At 43.7% G+C, this 21506-nt stretch overlaps 1 protein-coding gene and 1 long non-coding RNA gene across 4 annotated transcripts in view; both read right to left on the bottom strand.

The window, feature by feature from the left end:
- Positions 1-21502, bottom strand: part of RNF11 (ring finger protein 11) — a 34061-nt gene extending 12559 nt beyond the window's left edge. For both annotated transcript variants that reach the window (XR_012776627.1, XM_075508739.1), the window contains exon 1: positions 20989-21502. Coding sequence is in view for 1 of the 2 variants with exons in the window: in XM_075508739.1 (XP_075364854.1) it covers positions 20989-21111 (123 nt within the window). In the remaining variant the exon portion in view is untranslated. The remainder of the gene's footprint in view (positions 1-20988) is intronic.
- On the bottom strand, positions 11507-18179 carry LOC142412868 (uncharacterized). 2 transcript variants are annotated; one of them, XR_012776637.1, is made up of 4 exons: positions 17876-18179; positions 15726-15939; positions 14510-14662; positions 11507-13091 (listed from the first exon to the last, which is right to left on the bottom strand). It is a non-coding gene; the product is annotated as an uncharacterized LOC142412868 (long non-coding RNA). The 2 variants fall into 2 exon arrangements; XR_012776636.1 differs by lacking the exon at positions 11507-13091 and having other exon boundaries at positions 13686-14662.
- Positions 21503-21506: the final 4 nt, after the last annotated feature.

The raw sequence follows: 21506 nt of genomic DNA, 5'->3' as shown, positions 1-21506 counted from the left end.
ACTCACTCAGAGGCTTTGACTCACCTCAGGGTACAGCAGACAAAAAAGCTTAAGCTCACATGCGCTCCTGCCTCCTGAGACATAAGCTTGGCCAAAATCCACCATCCTGTAACCCCCGAAGCATCGCACCGCTCAGACAAGTTCGTACAAGTAAGTCCCTTACACGAAGGGCTTGATACGGATTACTGGACAGGCAGGCACCCTACGAAGAGTACAGGCATATAGGTGACTTCAGGTGGGCAACATCGTGCACTAAGTAACTGTGCATTACGCTTTAAAGTAGCTACTGAGCCCCCAGACTCAGCGTAGCCGAGCTAGGCACACACAGCCCCTGCTTACCTCCTGGTGCCATTTCAGGGAATTTTGAGATTAAGGTACAGCCGACTCCAACTGGTCTAAAACAGCGCTGCCTCTGCAACATGGGTCCTGCCACTTCCCTTGCACTGGCTCTAGTCACTGGCTGTGAGGACACTGATCCAACTGAGTCTTCATCTCATGAAAAGCAAACAAGCCATCACCATCGACTGTACGATCGCTATAGCTGCTGAAAAAGTTGGGAACAGGCAGCCAAGAGGAAAATGGAGGAGTGTCCCTGTCAGGGACTTAAGCCAATTGTGAAATCCTGACTCCAAACACTTAAAAAATAGCAAGAGTGCTAAAATTTATCTTTTGGCAAGAATTAGGTCAGCTTGAAGGCAATTCTAAGAACAAAACAGCCCTTCCGAGTACTTCAGGAACAAGGTAGCAAAACTACAGAAATTGGCCCTAATTAGCCAAGAGGAAAGGCTGGGGACAAAAAGCCAAAACAGGGAGTACACATGAAAATACACATAAACTAATGACACAAGCGATCCATCTGGGGAGGACTGCTGAAGTACAAATACAGGCTGTACTTCCATGTGTAAACAGAAGATACGTATATGTATATTTAAATGTGCTAGTTTGCACTAATAAGAACATAATAACATATAGCAGAGAAATATTATGCATAACTAGGAATGTATTTTAGAAAAAGCATATAGTGAGTAGGATATCAAAGGATCAGTGAAATCAAGTGACGAATGATCTCATCTCTAGGCTCAGTGTATGGTGTTATCTGGGCATTATCATCCAATGACACAGCAGGCATACTCCTTGGGTAACAAGGGTTATCCAGGACACGATTTAACAGCCTTGCCTAAAGCAAGTTTCAACACACATCCAAAACCATTGTATCGAATGCAAGTCCTCATAAGTCCTGTTTTAGGAACTGGTGTAAGTAGACACAACAGCCCCAGCTGGAAGGAGAACATCACCCCCGAGTAACGGTCTTCTGGGAGGCGTCAATTTAGCCTCAGATAAGAGGTAACACAGATAACAAAAACAAGGAGGCTGATCAACAACAGCTATCTCAGATCATCTACCCCCGATGTATTATCCTACATGACAACACAAAATACTTTTCCATAGCCACCAGCTGTGAGCAAGCACCAAAAAAGGGGGTTGAAAACGGACATAGTAGTTCTTTTTATAGAGGTACAGTCTATTACCCAACCAAAATACACAGAAGAGGCAACATCAGAAAGGGCTTCTGCCAACCTTGACACAGACCTTCCCCTTGACCAGGGAGCTGGTTAAGAATGGCTGATGAGGCAGAGCACCGCAGCCAAGCTGCGCTAGCCCAGGAAGGTGGGCTAGCAACAGGCTCCCCCCAGCAAGGTAAGCCAAGCAGAAACCTGATGGAGAATTTTCCATCAGACCTCGCAGCAAACAGGGACTCAGCAGAGCGAGAGTCTCATGCAGTGCAAACCTCTGCCAAACCATAGAGAAAGGAGAGAAAACAGATTGCTCTACTAAGGATAAACAACTTGGGGGAGAAAAGTGGTAACAGTCCACGTCCTATTGCAGAAGAGCTTCAAAAAGCAGACGGGACTGGTGATGAGCTGGGTCTGTGTAACCACAAAGCAAAAAAACCTGAAGCAGAGAGACTGCTGGCATGGGACACCTGCTTTGAGACCATGTCAGTGAAGCAGCCCAAGACAGCAGGGTTTGTTTCAAAACTCGGCGATCTGTGTTACACTTCCCTTGATCGTAACTTTGTACTCAATTTGAAATATTTTAATTGCCTTTTTAACAAAATCATCCTCAATTACAAATGCTTGCGCATGCAGGAAGCTGCCACACCTTGGCAGTTTGATGATTCACTCAGATCCACAGGCCTTTTACTTTCTTAACGGCATCTGAATTTCTAATACAAAGTGGATGCCCCTAAGATCCAGGTATGTGACTTGAAGCCTCAGCCCAGGCAGTGCAGCAGAGGACTGGGCGGTGCAGAGGCGGCCAGGCAGCTTTCTGAGGCCAATTAAAGGATATAATCAATGCTGTGTTTTGCAACAGCTTAACCAGAGCTTTTTTTAAGCATGTTTCTGCATTAGCCTGTTAGAAAGCCACAGACAGATGACATACACCTGCCATACATTAGGGCACCTCAAACTCGGTATGAGTCTCTGCGTGCAGCTGTCCCTGGTGTCGCCGGCGGTGGCGTGCCAGCTTGGCCAGGACATCCCCGCGTCCACCCAGCCGATAGCTCCTCCCTTCCACCGGATCCTGGGCAACCGATGGGGGGATTTCTGTGATTTCTTCCACGCTTTGAAGCTGAAGCTGGAAATAGGGTTTGAATCAGAGGGTACTGGCAGCAGCCTGAACTGCTGGGCTGTACACAAGAGTTCGGCACAGCCTGGGGTGCCGCATTACGTGGACACCGTCATCTCTCCCAGGCGCACACTTGCTGCCATCTCCCAGTTCGGTGAGAATGAACACACACAAAAAATGTGATTTGGCTATTTGTTTAGCGTCATTTGATAATAACATTAATTATTTCAACTCTGAGTTAATGAGCAGCAGAGTAAACAGCCAGAGGCACCAATTCAGGCTATCGGCTCATCTCAGCCGGTCATTTATTAATCTTAAAGGAATGTCTCAGGCATTAAACGATTATTACTAAATCTGTTGGTTCGTTGGTTTTTTTCTTAAAGCAGTGCTCCATCTAAAAGCAAGGAACAACTGTATGAATATTAAGGCACACTAAAGCTTGATGAAGCTCCACTTTTTGATGCAGTATTAGCAGTGAACACAAGGGCAATGTTTCTATTTTTTCCAGCTAAGTCTTGTCCTCGCAAGCAGTGACTCTGCATTTTTAGCTCGTAGGGCACGAATCCAAGTGTGATCTCATGCAACTGTCAAACCTCTTCTAACAGAAAAAAGGCCTGTGCCAAGAACAGGTAGAAAAATCATAAATAGCTCTCTCAGGAGTCAGTTATACAAGCAAAATATTTCCAGAAAGTGCTTTTCCTACTTGAAGTTCTCAATGCATAGAGACAGTTCAATGAGCATCTGGTCTTTTCTTTAATCTGTCACCTGAAAACACTTGTTCATTTTACCGCTATGTATGAAGCATACAGCCAGTTGCTGGTGCAACCAGGACAAGCCACATACATTCAGCTTCACGGATGAGTAAGGTACAACGCCCATCACTAACTGTATAAGCAATCAAGTTCTAATCAATATTTTTAGTCTGTTATTTTTTTTTTTTAAACACTCTTCTTTGGATCTTGCCTGTGCTGTTTTACACCAAAAACACTTGTGCTCGTTTCAGCACAGGTGCTTTCAGAGTAGGTGGTTTGAAGGGGGAACTGAAGCAGGTCCAGAGCTCTGCAAGGGCGAGGGGGGGGAGAAGGGGAGCGCAGAGCCTGGCCCAGCCTCCGCAGCTCCCGTCTCGCCTTGTTCAGCCCCGACAGGATGAAGAAAAACCTCTATTTAGTCAGGCCGTTCCCCTGCTTACTCCTGCTCTCATGGAAGGTGGGAAGAGCTTTGTTTACATTGAAACTGGCTTTCTGAAGGAAAACTTGGTTTCCACAATGGATTTGTCCTGCTGATTGCAAGTATCAGACAATAAAATCTAGCTACTCACGCGCACTACAAATGTCCCCGCTACTACCCCAGTAGCACGCTTACTACAGAGCCATGAGGGTTTTTCACTTCCATGTCAGGGACGGGGTGGTTTGTTTTAGCACATAGCCCTGCAGCCACCACGGCGATGGAGCCTGGCAGGAGCTGGCCCACCAACTGCCACCTTGTCACCACCACGCTACCAGGGACGTGGCACTTGAGCACCTACTTAAGTACTTGCCTGAATTAAGGCTCAGGCTGCTACAAAATCCCAGAAGAACAGAAAACTGTTTGAGAGGAGGGATGTGAACACAGAGAGGTCATTTTTCTGAATATGGACTGACTGGTTGGAAGACAAAGGCTCATTTCACCCTGACACACCCGTATGAGAGCAGCTGCAAAGCCTGGAGATCTCCAGCCTTAGGTCATCCATACGCAATGAGGGATCTTTCATGTTGTGGTGAAGCACACCAGAAACCCTGAACACCTGACACAGTGATAGATAGGATGCAGTTTTAGGGCCGGTGTTGAGAAGATCACATGGAAATACAAAGGTTACCTGCGCAAATTTAAAAGCACTCATTTCCCAAGAACGTTACCTGTGACTTTCAAATACTACAATTTAGACACATGGGTACAAGGAAACTGCTCAGGCCCTGCACCAAAGCATAACTCTACCGTAGGTGAGGTACGTGCTACTTTCAATGCCCCTCAGAGGAAGAAATAAAAGCCTAATGGCATTAACATCATGTTACCGACACTCTTTCAGGCTTTATGAAGATATAAAGAAATACTTTTACTTACCTTATTTTCCTGCCTTAATGTTTGGGGTGGAATAAGTATGTCCTGCTACAACCCACACTACCGCTAAAATAAGTTTTGCCAGTTTATACAAAGACAGACAAACCGCAGTCCCAATAAAACACTGTAAAAATGGAGCAACACTAAGCTACAGGTGAAAAGCTTTGAGACAGTGATGCTGGAGGTATTCAGTGTGTTATCACATCAAAAAATATACACAGCCACAGCAAAACAGCTATCAAGAAAACCCTGGGAGATTTTTAGGTTTAATTTATGACATTTAGTCTAAAATACACCTTGTTACTTCAGGAGTCATTAGGGTATAACTACAGAGGTAACCAATAGCTAGACAGGCTTGAAGAGAAAAGATGGGAAGCTTCTTGCTCGGATTTTAACTCCGCAAGCAGAAATATCATCACTCAATTACTACAGAAATATTTTAGTTATCTTCCTAGACTTTTTAGCTCACCGGTTTGGTCCCCGAAAGGACACCTCTCAAACACATCTCCAAAGCCGTGGGTGCACCGGAGAGTAGCCTGGGAAGCAGATGGCATTTAGTGCTGCTCCTCCAAGTCCCAGGACCTACAGGACTAAACTCACTTTGTGTCCTTATGCACCACTGTGGAGAAGTCAGTGAAGGTGCTTCCCTGGGGACAGTAAAAGATTTGCTGAGTAATCTCTGAACCAAATAGGCAAGGTAACAAGAGGAGTGTGAATTCCTGTCTTTATCTGGGATACCTCCTTTCCTATAGGCACATCTCCACTGCAGTAAAGACATGAGTAGAAATCACTGCAGCAAATGATTTTTTTGTTCTTTCATTTGTTGTTTTGGATCAGTCAGTAGAAGCAGAAATAAACCAATCGTTTCGGCAGCTCTAGACACTTCCTTGGGGGCAGAAAAGGGCTGGGCATGGCTTTCTCCATGAACTTTGGCAAAAATGAGTCCGATATTCCTCAAATGAAGTCTGCTGAAAGCCATACAGCAAGGACCCTACAGAGCAATTTCAGACTGGCAGACCAAGTTAAAGAAAATATCTTTGCTCTGCTGAAGCTTTTACAGAAATTAGCCTTGAAATAACTTACAGGCCTGGTCCTGATTTTTTTTGTATAATTTCATGTAATGCTGAGTTCCTGGTGAGGTCTTCAGCATGTTATGGAATTGTTCACTCCAATGAGAGAGGATAATGGCTAGCAAGCACATGAAGAGGTGCTTGCCCCTTGGACTTCTGAGATGCATGTTCTGCAGATTTAAAGTAAATAATGTCTATGGCTTCCATTATCAGTCATCATGACAAAATTCACTGCAAGAATTTTTATTTTATTTTGGGGGTTTTTTTGTTTGTTTGTTTCACCAACTACGGATGAGACAGATTTTGTTTTTCAGGAAAACCAAGTTGCTTGAATATCACATCCACTAACAAACAAAATAAAAATAGAAGCGTTAGCCTAGAAAAACAAAGGCTGAAAGGGATATAGGACTGATCTCTAAATAAATCAGGAGAGTAAACATCACAAAAACAACTAAAGATCTGTTTGGTAGAAGAATAACAGGTGCAAGTTTGCCATAAATAATCTAGAACTGTGAAAAAGCTTCTAGACCCTTAGTTCTCAGCTGATCAAAAGAGGCTCCCTGTAGGAGTAGTAAGGGCAAAGCTTGACCAGCTTCTTGTAAAAGTCATACATTATCTGCAGAAAATAACTTCACTGAGCATGTGCATAACTATCCATAGGTCCCCTTGTTCACAGACACCAGAAAACAGTCCAATTCACACACTTGTTAATAGGCAATTTCCAACACTGTACCAAACAGGGCTGTTATCCAAATTAATATAACCTATGATGCAGTGTAACAACTAGCAATAATGCTTGTCATATTGAACTCAAAGCTAATTTAAATAAAATACAAAAGATAATGCTTCATTAAATCTGAGCCTCGTTTTGTTGAAGCTATTATAAATGTCTGCAGACACTGCCATAAGTGGATCCACCTGGAAGTTTAAGACACTAAAAAAAATAAAAGCTTAAAAGTGAGAAAAGAATTTTTTTTTTTTGACAAAATCACTTTACATTAACAATTCTGGTTTGATCTCTGCTGCTTTTTCTATAGCCCACTGGTGGAAAACAGCTATGGCAGAAGCACAGGGGTTCTTGGCCAAACCCTGTTTCCTGCAGCACACTCCACAGGTAGAAGCAGGAGTGAAGACAGGGCTGTGAAAAGACACTTATAAAACTTATCCTGCTGACGGCATGCTAGCTGAAAATTTTACCACATACAGAAATCTCCAGTTTTACAAACCCATTTGTGTTGCTTGAGTAGCCCTGGGCAGCCACACCACTGATGAAGATTTGGACTGGGGCAAGCAAAATGTAAGATCATCAGTGAACAGGTATACATGGGATTACTGCACTCTATGTTGATATACAGGCACTTTATTGCTGGAACACACTAATCATTCTGCATCTAGGATTCTAAAAAAAAAAAAAAAAAAAAAAAAAAAAAAAAAGAAGTCTGTATCTTACTTCAGTTTGATGTGTTACTTAAGTCTTTTTAAGGGAGAAAGGGCAATAGCTATTGGTCTAATTTAAATAGTTATATTCCGTCCAGTTGAAATGCATTACTGTATTCAAACTGAAACCTCGCCAGCATATTTTATGAAATAGACCAAGGAAACGTTAGTGGCAGCAAGCGGTCTCATTCAGAAAACTATTTCTCCAGCTTTGCAGTGCCCCACAACCCTGACAATGTGCTGGGCTGTTTGCTTACCAGTGACCGACAAGGAAGGGTGTCCCTCACTGCCACGGCAGCCCCATCTCCTGCAGCTTTTGGGCTTTTTCTATAGGTCTCCAAGGCAAAATGCAACTTAGCTCATGAGATCCAAAAAACTGTAAAGATTGTATTTACTGCTCATGTTCAGTGGTTCCGAATTCAGAAAACTAAACAGAAAGGTATCGAGCAAGAGGGTTCAAGCTATGCAAGAGCATGGCATTACTGCAGAAATTACAAGAGTGGGTAACGCTGCATAAGTGGATGCATGAAAAAGAAGCAAGATTTGCTTCTCAAATTTAGCTCTTGCAACAGTGTTTTGTCCCTCAATTTGCTTTAAGTAAGACTGGCTCCAACAGGAAACTAGTAGCCTCTCTTGAGAGACACCAAACTAGAATAAGGAGTCACAACATATAAAACAGGACAGCCAAATTGAGTCGGCCAGCTTCGCTTCTGCTCTTGCATACCTATATAATTTCTTAATTCTAAACGTTTTAGACAACAGGGAGGTTGTTTTATTAAAAGCCACATACACTGGCAGTCCTCACATACATATGCACAAAGGTAATCAAACTCCTAACAGCAGTGACAAAGCTTGCCAAGTTATGTTCAGACTTTGGAAACCATCCACGGAGTCCTAACTGGAAGGCTTGTGTGAGGAAAGAGGCAGAGCAGCACCCCACAATGCAGATGAATGATGTTACTGTAGTCAGTTGTGTCCCAAGGGATATCACAGTCTGCTGCACAACACGAACAGGCTGTGAAAGTCTTCACCCATTCCTGTACTTACCAAATATACTCATGAACTGTTAGGTAACATTAATGAAGCGTCTTTAAAGAAGAAAATAGTGAGGAAAAGTGTCCAAGCGTCTTTAATGGTGGTTGTGGTAGACAGATTTATATTCTTTTATTATGTTTAGTCAGGTTGGTTTTTTTTTTTTAAACCAGAAAGATCACATTTAAGAAAAACAGAACTAAGGCTTTGTCTACATCAGAGATTTGCCCTGAAGCAGCAAAATCTGCCCCACTGAAGTTAGAAATGGCACCTTTAGACTGCATTTCATGCACAGACCATTCCCAAATGGACTCGCTGCCCAAACCAGTATCAGACATTCATTCTGTGCATGCTCTGGTATGCAGTTAAGTCCCAGTATATCCTTAATTGCAACATGGTGAAGCCAAAAATCCTGTAAGACTTGGTGGTAATAGCACATGTCTAATACCTGACACCTCTAGACCTTTCCAGAGATGTCACAAAGTAAAATGCAATATATAGATGGCAAAGAGTACAGATAAATCTAATCTCCACCAGGAAGTCAGTTCAGTTCACTAAGCTGACAGGAAGAAAATACGAGCGAGAGAACCCATTTTAGACACTTGAAGGGTATGAGCTGACTCACTGAGGGATCAGATAAGCACCAAAGCCACCATGAAGAAACTGCAGAGCACACGGCTGCAAGTAGAAAACAGGAGGGAAAAGCAGAGCAATCCCTTTTGGCAGCAGCGCATGGTTAGATCAGACCTCCTTGCGCCAGAAACATGGACGCACACAACGCAGATCACAACGCACACCACATTTTCACCTGGTTTCAGTTTGTGGTCTGCTGAAAAGAGATAGCCTCCAAGCCTCTCCTTTGACCTTGGCTGCATTCAGCCCCAAGCAGTGTCTGTTAAAGCCATTATTTTTAAGTGCTGCAGCAGAATCCTGCCTCAAATCAAGTTAAACAAACACTGATGCCAGTTTCCCCATGTGTCAGAGGCATACACACCCCAACACAGCAGCACCAATGGTTTCCACTGGCATCCATCCCCGGTGTGGTGAAGGCCCCAGGAGAGGACTACGTGGTGCCTTAGACTGCAGCACTTTCTTTAGGGACACAGGAAGTACCCCTCTCTCCCCAGAAAGGCTGCAGAAGCCCAAACAGCTCAAGCTGCTGATGCACTGACTCAGATAAACTCCCCTATATTTAAAAAAATGCTTTATGCTGACAAAGGGATGGACAAATTTCCCCCAGCCTACAGTACTCTTCACTGTTACTCATTACCCTGAGGTGGAAACATTTGGTTGATCCCTCAACACCAACAGCCTGTTTGGTAGCATCTATTACGTAGTTGCTACTACCATTTTCCCAGTTTTTGCTTTCCAATAAAAATACTGCCGTGCCAGCAGTGCTGCTTGGAGGAATCTCCATCTGCGTGATCCAACCAGAGCGAAGAACACATTGACCCCAGGATACCACGTTCAGAGTCCACTGCAGGAACTTCTGCAACACGAAGGCGTGATCCAATTCTCTTGTTAACCAAGAGGTAACCGGTCATTATTCAGCCGCAGCACACTGAGAAGACACAGAGACATGAAGTTCTGTATGTTGCAGCTGGGATTTTGGAAGTCTGGCCTTCACCACACTGGGATCCAGAAAGTGGCATGTGCGTATGATAATAGAGCCCAAAAAGAGAGGAAGGATAAAACACCCTCCTTTCCTACCGCAGCCTAAAACTATAGCTCTTTTCTCCTCAGTTTATCAGCTCAGAGTAGGTGACAGCCACATAAAGACACTTCAGGAGAAGCTATATATAGGGTGAAGTGAACTTTTCCCCAGGAAGCTCTAGATCTAGGTCATCTTGCTGCTTCTGGGAGGTAGGAAAAAACAGGTTACTCACTGAACAAGAATACAGTTTATAGAGGAAAACAAAGATTACTTGGAGCATGAAATTTTGTGTGGATAGTATTTTTTCTTTCCTGAAGGATTTTTAAAAATAAAACTAATTAGGCATTAAACATTGTGTCTCTGAATACCTGACTCCATCTACTGTAAATCAAGAAAGCCATTATATTTACAAAAGGAATGGGCATTGTTTGGTAAACTTACTTTCAGTAGTTCAGCCACACAGTAAAACAAATACAACTTAAATTCTTAGAAATTCCAGAAAGTTTGTCTAAATTTTACTTAATGTAAAATCCCTCCTTGCACTTCATTTTTGGTTCTTATAGATGACTGGCTGGAAGGATTATATACAACCCAGCAGAGCTCCAGGTGAGTTATCATATTAACCCATGGGAGTCAATTCAGTACCATACTACCACTTCCAGCGGAGGGCAGGGTGGGGGAGCAACTGAGCATCCCAGTCAGGGTTGGGCTAAAGGCCATCATCTATCTCAGTCCAGCTGCTGGAGGGTACCTGGCCATCACAGCCACTGCAGCATCACGTGGATGCCATTAGCTAAAGAGGTGTGCTTCTATCAGGGCAGGCAGAGGAGTTTTCTCGGCCCAGGACAGACCTTGGAGTAACACTACCTGTGCAGCGCTTCTTACTAGTTTCCAATTTGCAGATCCCTAAAAATTGTCAAGAAGAGGTGTGGACCTGTATTCTCAGTTTAGTGACTACAGATGGCATTTTATTAGCTCTTGTGAGCACTGTAAGAAACAGCCCAGAGTCTCAGAGACCCAGGAACTAAGAGGTGAAAAAGCACTAACCTAGAAAAGAATTAACAATTATTTTAAATTAAGTATTTTTGCTTGAATTTTAAAAGTGATATTGTTTCCTTCCAAGAAGGGCAATATACTTTCAAGGATGCCACTCTCCATGGGACAATCTGCAACTGCCTCAAGGTCTCCAAATACATAGATGTAACATTACAGAACTCTGTGAAATAGACACTAAAGCAATTACTTAAGTCATATTTCATAAGCTAAATTGAAGATATATGGATGCAACTGCAATACAAATCGTAATACCTAAACAGAAAACAACCAAGAGAAATCCCAAAAGATCAGAAACTCACAATGGCAATTAAGCAAGTACTATTATAAAGCATAAAATAAAGTCTACAGGTGTTAAAATACTAATTTCAGTGTCTTCACTAAATCTGAATTTGGAGCATTAGTTTGCTGATCTGACCCTTTTATATAGTTTCCACTGAATACAGCAGTTAACGGCTTTCTGTTAAGCAACAGTACAGACCAAACCAGTTTAGTACGTCTGTAGTCAAGCAATGTTTTCACCTGTTTGCTCAAAACCTAAGAGCAACTACTTCTCTTTCTGAACTTTAAATAAAATTAATTTATTCAGGCAAAATAAATACTGGTCTTAATCTATACTGCAAAATTATACTACATCTGAATTACAGATTTCGACAACCATGTTAATAAAATGTTGTGATTAATGTTCAGTGCACAGAACAAACTCTGTATCTGGGTTTAATTACAATGAATAAAAGTCAGACACAGGCATCGTCCCAGAGTAGTCATGCATTATACTGTCCCATAGATACTGAAATAATGGAATCTGATGCACTTTAATCTCTTATCTAAGTCTCCCGCAGCTCTGGAACAGAAAGGGCAAGAGCACCCAGCCTCATCCAATTCTGCAGTGTTCGCACACTGAGTCATGAGAGATTTGTACCCCTCACTACCAAGATGCATCTTACGGGAATAAATAAAGTCAGATAAATATTGCTCCATTTCCTTCTGGCTACAGCTTGTATACAAATCACCAGGGGAGCCATACAGAGTGACAGTGGTGAGGACTACAGGGAAACCTTACAGCCCCTACAGAACTACTGTCCAAGTATATACAGCTATGTTAGATACACTTCTGGGTTATATTCTAGTCTGACTTCTTTTTTTAAAGCAGTTTTGCCATGACAAAGATTAGAAACTGGCAGTATCTGGTAAATTTAATGGTTTTAATCGTGGGTGCAGGATAGCAGATTCCTTACTTTTGTCCAAACCAGCACTGAATGATTTTTTGCTTACCACTGGATATTCACATGGCTTCATTAAATTTTATTAGTCGTAAACCAGGCGTTTCCTTGATGCTTCTAGGACCTCTCTTAGCAATCCAAACTCTAATGGCATGTGGGCTAGCTACAATCCCAAGCACTAGAAAACTCGCCATTGTCAGCCAGCTGAGATTTGTCTTTGACTGAGGATGAGGTTGTCCCTGCATGGGCATTTGGCCTTGGAGTTCAGTGAAGTACATACAAGAACTGCTTCTGAACCATGCCTCTAGAAATACAAATTGCTCCAAGCAGGGAAAAAGCAGACAAGAGGACACAGAAGCCTCTCCAGTGTCCAAAAAATATGATCAAGGGAAACAGGTTTCAGTATTGCCTGGATAATAGTCTGCACATTCATCGCTGCATGCTGGGGCTAAGGGAGAAACTGAATTTCCTGAGTCACAGTTTCTCTCAGTCCTCCCACAGTTTCAGTCCTCCCCCAGGCACCTCAGGTCTACATCATCCCTAAACTAAACCAGTGGCTAAAAACAGAGGCACGATGAGAACGCTCAAAAATCAGACTAGCCTTTGATACGATGGTATGCATGCGTGCACGTGTGCAAAGCAGAGAGCATGCGTAAGCATTCTGGTGGATCAGCAGAAATGCCCGATGCAATAAACCAGCTGGTTGTGATTTGGCTGACGCAACTGCGGTTGAAAGGACGGTTCTTTTATCTCCTCCTTCAGTTGCTGTACGCATCTGCTGTTTGTCCGTGTCACTGCGCGTGGATCGTGGCCCAGCAGCTTTTATGCCACCGGCATTCTGACTTTCTTCTTCACTGATGAGAAACAGAGCGGCCAGCAGATTCCTATGGAGGACTGGTAAATAAAACAACCACTCTCAATAACTGTTTGGTCTCTTGGAAATTGTTTCATTAGTTCATAGGAAAGTCACGGTTGATTTGCATTAGTCCATTCCACAGATCATTATCTCTTCAAACCATAAAACTAGTTTATTTTCCGTGGTTCTGAAACCAAAGTCCAGATGTACAGCCAGCAACAGCTGCTGATCACAGAAATGAACCAGTGGTACATACGGAAAACATAACAGTTTCCTAAACACACGGTGGTCCTAGATTTTGGGGAGGGCAGTATGGCTTGTTTGGGTTGGCTTGCCTGAAAGAATGCACGATCTCCCAGCGTAATGAAGATTCATCATCCTGATTAGGCCAGATTTCTTATTACCATCTCCACGGCCTCTTCATTCCTACTAATTGAGCATCTGGAATGCAGGCTGCCAAATAAACGCTGAACTATCAGATTCCAAAACAGATTTTAGGAGACTTATCTACTGCCTTAAACAGATCTTCTGATAAAGCTCCCTCTCTACAGCAGCAGGTTTGTCGTAAATTCCTGCAGAGGTTCATTTTATAATGGAGGAATATTATTTTATTAAAATCAAATTATCATGGAACACTTTACGAACAGGAATTAAATTACTAAGCATGCCTGCACTAAAGATAAACTTTATTACTCCTTTACTCCTCATTTTACAGTGAGGAAACTAAAGCACAGACCAGTTAAGTGATTTGCTAAAAGTTACAAACGAAACAGAAGACTGAACTAAGAATAATGAATGCTTATGCTAGGGCTGCTAGAGTGATTTTTTGGTAGATTTGGGGGTTTTTGTTTAGGTTTGGGGGTGGGGGTTTTTTTGGTTGAAGTCTACAGCGCAGCTTTACCCAGCAAGAAGCTACACATCAACTCTAGGTCTGTGGGGACAGGTTGCTGCTGCGGCTGCCCCCCAAGAGGCTGGCAGAACGACAAGAAAGATAACATCTTCTACAAAAACACATCCTACCTTCAGGAAGCAAGACACATCTTCACTTCTGAGACCTTCACAATGTCAGGGCAAATTTTTCTTGCGGTCTAAATCAAGACTGAAGCTTGTTTTGCCTTTTAGAGTCAAAGAATGGTAACTCTTCAGCTTTTTCCCCTGGAGAGGTTTTATTCTAACTCAGCCATGACATCCCTAAAAACCTGCTCATTTTGTAATTCTTTGGTCTCTTAGAAACTGTTTCATTAGCTCATAGAAAAGTCATGGCTGATTTGCTTTAGTCTATTCCACAAACCATTACCTCTTCAAAATATAAATACGTTTCTCTTTGTGTGTCTATGAGGAGGCAATAACAAGGACAAGCACAAAGACTGGAAGACACAAGTCTGCCACAAGCAAGTGGTGTTATTTTTAGTTTCCTGACCTTACAATCTGCAACCAGTTTGACTACAACCATTACCAGGGTCTGTAGAAGTCTTCATTAAACTGAGCTTCCTTCCTTTGTTTAAGTGATGAACAGCAACACAGGCAGACAGGGAGGGACCTTGTATAGCATCTTGATCCAACTTAAGACATTTGTTGCAGAAGTCCATGTAAAACAGTAAGCAATCCTCTGTCAAATATGATTATAAACTTATCCTATTCTTTTCAAAATTCCTCTTGGAAAACCTTCTGGCCAAAATGGCTAGGAACCGATCTTTACCGATTGCTGACTCAACAACACTGAGTTTAGAAACTGGCTCTAATTTTCATAATAGAAAGATGATAACATAGAGAACTTGAACATCAGCATACACTTCCCATTTCCTCTAGCCATGTCTACTGCATATTTATAACCAATTGGAGTTAAAAATCTATTTTAAGCAGGCAAAGAATTACAATATTCAGCCAACGTTCATTAAAATATTCATTAAAACCAGTTTATGAATAGGTATTTTCAAGACTAAAGTTACCTAACTCTGTGATACCATCTGGTATCCTTTATTTTCAGGTTTGCCTTCCTTCCTCTCTTCTCCTTCTGCCCTCCCCCCCCCAGCTTTTTTCACTAGCAAAATGGAAGATGGCACCAATCAGCCAGCCTGGCAGGCTATGCTGAAACCAGTATGCATTAAGACAGGAAATACAGGTGCACAGTTTTTTCTAACTGTTATCCAGAAAGGAAGTTAGACTTAACACCCTCAGGAAACTTTCTGTCCAGTACTCATTACCAGCAACAAAATTCTCTGGACAACTTGCTAAGTTCTTCAGACGTGGACAGAGTAAGAAGTGTCATGGCATATTGTTCACTGACCAAATAGCCTTGGATGCTATCACAATGAAGTTCGTAATACATATAATTCATTACTATCTGAATAAATGAACTGTATATCCCTATACAGACATTTAAAAAAAAAAAAAAGGCTTATTATTGCTTTGCACGTACAAATAATTTACCAGAACATCACCATAAGACATGGAGGGCTTACAGATTTTCTAAATGCAGCCATCTAAATTGTATTGCAACAATTTATCAGCAGTGACTTTAGCACTTAGTGCTTGGTCTTTTACAGTTAGAGGCATTATTCCAGAATATTATTATAGCACTTGTTCATTTCTGAGAACCAGTTATACAAGGTAGCTTAAGCAACCATTTTCCTGAAAAGAAGTAAACGCAAAACATCACTGGCTTACTCTACCATTTCTCATCCATGCAGCAAACACTCAACTTCAGCTCTTCCTTCACTTCGTCTCCTCACTGAAGCTGATCCCCACGGAGGGCACTGCTGCCAGAAGGCACCAGCCAGCAGCACACCAACAGAGAGACACTCTTCTTTGAAGCCCTTTGAAGTTTCCACTGGAATGAGGAATTGTGGACTGGAGCGGTATTTCAGTTCACATCCACAAATGCAACTGTAATTCATACATGTCATCAGCGAGATGTGGAGGACAAGCAGAAAAAAGGGCAAGACCTGCATATGCAATTTTTAAATATATTCCTTTCTCTTACATGAAAGTAAACTTACTAGTTGGTTTGCTTTTTTCATGGCTAGCTTTCTGTATGTAATGTTTTCCCATCACATCCTTCCTCCTCTTACGGTGTTCTAACATGCCAACAGTTCTAGCTTTGCACGACCACTCAATGTCAAATTATAACACATTATACTACCGTAGTCTTCCTTCTTGTACAATACATGCAATCACAGATGATAAATCATCTCATTTGCAGCCCAAGAGAATTTTGTATGGATGTTTCTATAATGGGTGCAACTTCTATATCAGAATTAATTTGGTTTGCAACTTTTAATGATATTAATTACCATGGCTTGGAGAAGACAGCATTGGAACACCAATGTAATATATTACTTAAGTCATGACGAGAGCATAATAAAAGCTTTGTTTCTCTGTTGAGCAAAATACATCCAACACACGCATCCACAGGGGCAAGTTTCACACAGAAATGCAGTAGAATAAAGAAAAATTTTTGACTGTTCAAACTGGGGACTTCTTCAGTGCCTTGGATAAGCAACACTCCAGGACTTCACCTATTGCACTGCGCTCAGCCTGAGGGGATCCCTGAGACTGACTTACTAAGGACCTAGGGCACCATCATCACAGGCTGCTGTGCCACCTCCCTGAACTGGGGACGGCTGGCACAAAGCACAGCAAGACAGATGGATGGGGACGGGGGTACAATGCATACAGGTGATGCTCAGTTAACAGAGGCAGCCCAAGGACACCATTGTAGCAACCTCAGTTTAAGAGAAGCACAATTTGGGGGTCTCATGGCTTTCAAAACCTGCTGTCCCCAACAGCTTTTGGAAGATTATGGGAACACAACATTGGGTTAAGCTCATGTTTGTGATCTCTTGTCTCATCTTGTGGCTACAGCCTAATCAAAAGGAGCATCCAGGTCAAAAGGTTTTAAATTAATCCATTAAAAAAAAATCCACTGGATCCACTGAAACATTTTATCTGGGCCTGTAAGGTAACACAGGGTGGTACTGAGTACCGAAGCACACTTTGGATCTCTTCAGATAAAGGGGTAAAATATTTTATTAGTCTATCTGCCACATCAACATTTCAAACGTGCTTTTATGAGTTCAGTATCAATACCAAGAACTTGCGCCTATTTCTCATGCTTTTAGCTTATTAAAAAAAAGATGTATACCACTTGCTAAATTAAGATGACTGTAGTGTATTTTGTCCACAGTAGCACTTTTTAGAAACTTAGGGAGAAAAGATGTAAAGTATTCTGTACTTTCCTGTGTAAAATTCCAAAGTTTAATAAACTGGCCAATTATTTCCTGCAACTATTGAAGAACTATTTAAGAACAGAAATATGAGACAAGGATTAAGAAAGGGGCACATCTGTTGTGCAAAATAAAGTCTTTGAGAAGAACTACTAGAAGTAAGAGAAACTGGAAAATACAGTAAACTTGTACGGAAAAACAGCAGAAGGCATATTGCCAACAGATGGTGAAGAAGTCATACACAGAAAAGGAAAACAAACTTGAAAGCATACTCAATTTTGAGGACTTGAGAAAAAACAAAACCAAAGCTAACTCTTTCCTAATCACAGATTCACTGGTTAAAAATGGAGTTGAATGTGCTTAGCACTCAGAAAAACAGTTGTAATTTCTGGGTTCTAAAATGGAGGCATCCAAAGTTAGCATCTGTCTGTGAAAGTGTCGGTCCACTCTTGAAATTACTTCCTTCCCCCCCACACACACACAAACACACTCCTTTTTTTGGTGTGTTTTAATTATTTCCCATGTTAGCCGTTAAGCTTGATGCCCTGGAAAATGGCTGATGTTTTAATGGACCACGTTCTCATTAACTCAGATACCTGTTTAGAAAGATGCTTCCTCTCAGAAGCCTTTCTGCTGTAGCTTGTAACACATAATGCCACAGAAACTGAGAGCAGACAGGTAGATGCAGAGCCTCTGAATTGAAGTTATATTCCCCGCAACCCACGCGTCCACACTGCCAATCAAGTTTTCAATCTCACTTTTGGAGGCAGGAATTTCACACAGTTGGTTCAATAACACTCACTGATAAAAGAAATTTGACATGCAATACTGAAGTAACTATTGGGGGCACATTTTACAGTTAGAAATAAATAACTAAATCAAAATCATGGTTTAACAAGATCCCCATATGGATGCCCATGGCACAATCCTGTCAGAACATGAAAAAGTGTTTTAAACGTCAAAATAATACAGAAGTTAGTTACAAGAGACATAGAAGTAATTTTCTACAACTGTGTATCTTCACCCAACACGCTTCCTTCCCCTAGCTTGCATACCTTGCAAGATCTATTCAGGAAGTTCTATTCAGACACATCATTGCTGCAAACCCAAGAGAAGCAAACATACCAGATTTTATTCTCTTCTAAAATATGTCCATTTTACAGCTGAAATTTCAGTAGTTAGATTTTAAATTGTTCATCTCCTAGTTTCTTGCACACACTGCTAGTTGCCACAAGCTAGTTTTCAAACTCATTTTATCCTCTTCCTTGCTTTCCTTCCTCAGGTCTATATATTCTCATATAGACTCTAATTCTGGTTAAGATACTGTGAAAGTAGTAATTATCACACACAAGGACAGAACTCCTGAATTCCCATTTGTAACACTGAATCCAAGCTGCCACCTGAAAGTTAAAATGAGAGAGTGACCCATGGCTAGCACAACAGCAATAACGGAGCATAAAGAATTCTTCACCTTTAGAGTCTGTCTTGTGCATCTTCTAAACGCAAAACAATTCAGAATTATAAATCCCTTCAACCTCAAAGTACATGAAATGCTGCACAATATTGTAGGTAAGGCCTTTTTTTTTTTTTTTTTTTAATCACAAAACATTGTGGTTCAAAATCTGCGGAAAGGGTAGCTTTGAATTTTGACTATACGAGACAAAATGCTACCTTAAGGTGAAGCTTTAGGAACTGCTAGGATCAGTGGAGGGGCTTTCAGGACAGCCAGACGCCTATGGGCACATCACCCGATGCTATACAGCTTTCTTCAAGCGAGGGAAGTTTTGCTATGAATACACTTACTCAATAACAGTAATCTGTAAGTTCATTTATTTCACTGTCTACTGTCTTCCCAGTCAACCATCCACATTTATGAGCAAGAAATTCTTCATCAAGAAAAAATTTGGGGGGGGGGGGGGGGGGGGGGGAAGCAGTGACAGAGGAAGAGTCTTTATCTACACTGAAATCCACAGGAGAAGGCCTGCACAATGAGTATACTTGATTCATGACTCTTGCAAAAGCTAACAGGTTGTTTTCAAAGGGAAAAAAAGCCTCCATAAGTCTTCCTAGAATCACAGATGTAAATGCAACAAATAGCATGAACAGCCAAACTTTATATGTCGATTTGACAAAAATACAATGCATTCCTAAACCGCATGGACAATTCAGGTTTAATTTAGAACAACACGACCTTTAAAAAAAACTTAATCTGCCACCAAGCACTTTCTATTTATTGGGACTTCAGCAGACATAGTTTCGAAGTCAGAAAAAAAAATCCCCACATCAGGAAATTTATTCTAATATTAAGCTTTTGCACCCAAACAAAACAAACAGCTACATGCTGCCAAGCAATACCAGCGCTGCTTCACATATGGGGATTCTCTTCAACACTTAAGGGGCTTCCTAACAGGGCTGTAATTCTTGAACTTGTCAAAGCATTTGTAGATTACATGGCTGCCCGGTTAAATACTTCCTGCAATTTTGTTAATTATACGTCAAGGTCTGCAACTACCGAGTGACTCCCATCTTAGCAGAGAGCTCTCAAGTCACCCCCCAGAATTTGTGTCTCAACTGTCATTTATATAGATTTCTCTGGAACATATCCAATTATCTCAGATACGAAAATACTTTTAAAACTTGGATAAAACATGCAGTTATAACACTGGGATTTTTTTTTTTTTTTTTTCATTTTTTAGTGCTGTACAACCGTTCACTGTAGGTGGCTTGTTTAGGGCAATATACATTTCTATATATGGGGATGGAGATGACAAGAGGCAGACAAGTGCAACCCCAAGTTCAGCTTCCCCTTTCCACGGCCACCCCTCCGAGAAGCGGCCAAGAGCAGGGCTTTCACATTCACGCCATCACCACTCCACATCAACGTTACTCTCCGCCGTGAGGAAAGCGATAAAGAAAATACCCGGCCTTCCCCCCCCCCCCGATTCGTCATCAAGATGTAAATTAACTGATTCTCTCTGAGACAGAAAAAAAAAAAAACGAACAATGGGAAAACAATTCCCTGCTGGTGCCCCACACGACCGAGGGAAACAGGATCTACTGCGCTGGGAGAGTTACTTACTGGGGATCAGACGCTGCTAAAAATACGGGAGCGAAGCCCGGGCGACGGTGAATGCGCCCGGACAAAGCCCGGGCAGTGCACGCGCCCGCGGTCCCCGTCCCGGAGCGTCACCCGAGCAGCGCAACACCAGACGGTGATGTCACCGCAGGAGGCAACAAAGGACGCGGCACCGGCCGGACGGCCAGCGCCTGCCCTCCTCCGGGACCCCGCGGCCGCCCCCCGCCCGGCAGCAGGACCGACTCCCCCCCCCCCCCCGCCCCCAGCCGGGCCCGGCCCACCCGACGCTCCCCGCCGGCGGCCGCCGCCGGAACCTCGCCTCCCGTCTGCCGAGAGGCCCGGGCTGTGAGACTGGAAGAGACAAAGCGGCTTCCCCCCGCCGGTACCCGTGAGCGGAAAGGGAGCGGTTCGGGCAGCCGCCCAGCGCAGGAGCGGCGGCGGGGGGGAGTCAGCGGCGGCCCCCGGCCCGGCCCTCAGGGCGAGCGGCCTGGCGGCTGCCCCGCGCCGCGGCCCTCGCGCCCCCCTCCTCACCCTCTTCCCTAGGGCCCCGCCGCCTCCCGCTGCCCGCTCCGCTCCCTCCGTCCCCCTCCAGCCTCCGCTCTCCGCCGCGGCGCTCCCCGCCCCCTCCCCTACCTGATATGGCGGCGGCGGCTCCTGATCCGGCTCAGCCCCGTCCCCGTAGCTGGCTCTGTCCGACTGGGACTCGTGAAGCAGCGAGATGTCATCCGAGGTGGGGGACTTGAGGCAGTTCCCCATCTTCCCCCCGGGGAGCGGGGCTCCCCCCCCGCCGCCGCCTCCTCCTCCTCCTCCTCAGGGACGGACCGCCAGCCCCCGCCGGCGGCTCCGCGCCCTCAGCCTCTCCGCCGCAGCGCGCAGCCCGCAGCCGCCCCGCCGGGGAGGCTCATGCCAGCCCCGGCCCTAAGCGGCTTAACAGCAGCCCGGCCGCTTCCTGCTTCGCTTCGCTCCGCAGCCGCCCCGACCCGACCCGACCCCCGAGCTGGGGGGCGGGGGGGCGGCAGGACTGGCCTCCCACCCCCCGCGGGGCGGCGTGGGGCAGCGGGCTCCGGTGGGGTCCGCCCGCCCCGCGGCAGCCCGGCGCTGTTCTGCTTCCTGGTCACCAGCTCCCTGCGCACTGGGCTTTGTCGCACAGG

This window comes from Mycteria americana, chromosome 7, assembly GCF_035582795.1.
Source record: "Mycteria americana isolate JAX WOST 10 ecotype Jacksonville Zoo and Gardens chromosome 7, USCA_MyAme_1.0, whole genome shotgun sequence".
Lineage (NCBI taxonomy): Eukaryota > Metazoa > Chordata > Aves > Ciconiiformes > Ciconiidae > Mycteria > Mycteria americana.
This window is presented reverse-complemented; position numbering and strand designations above follow the sequence as displayed.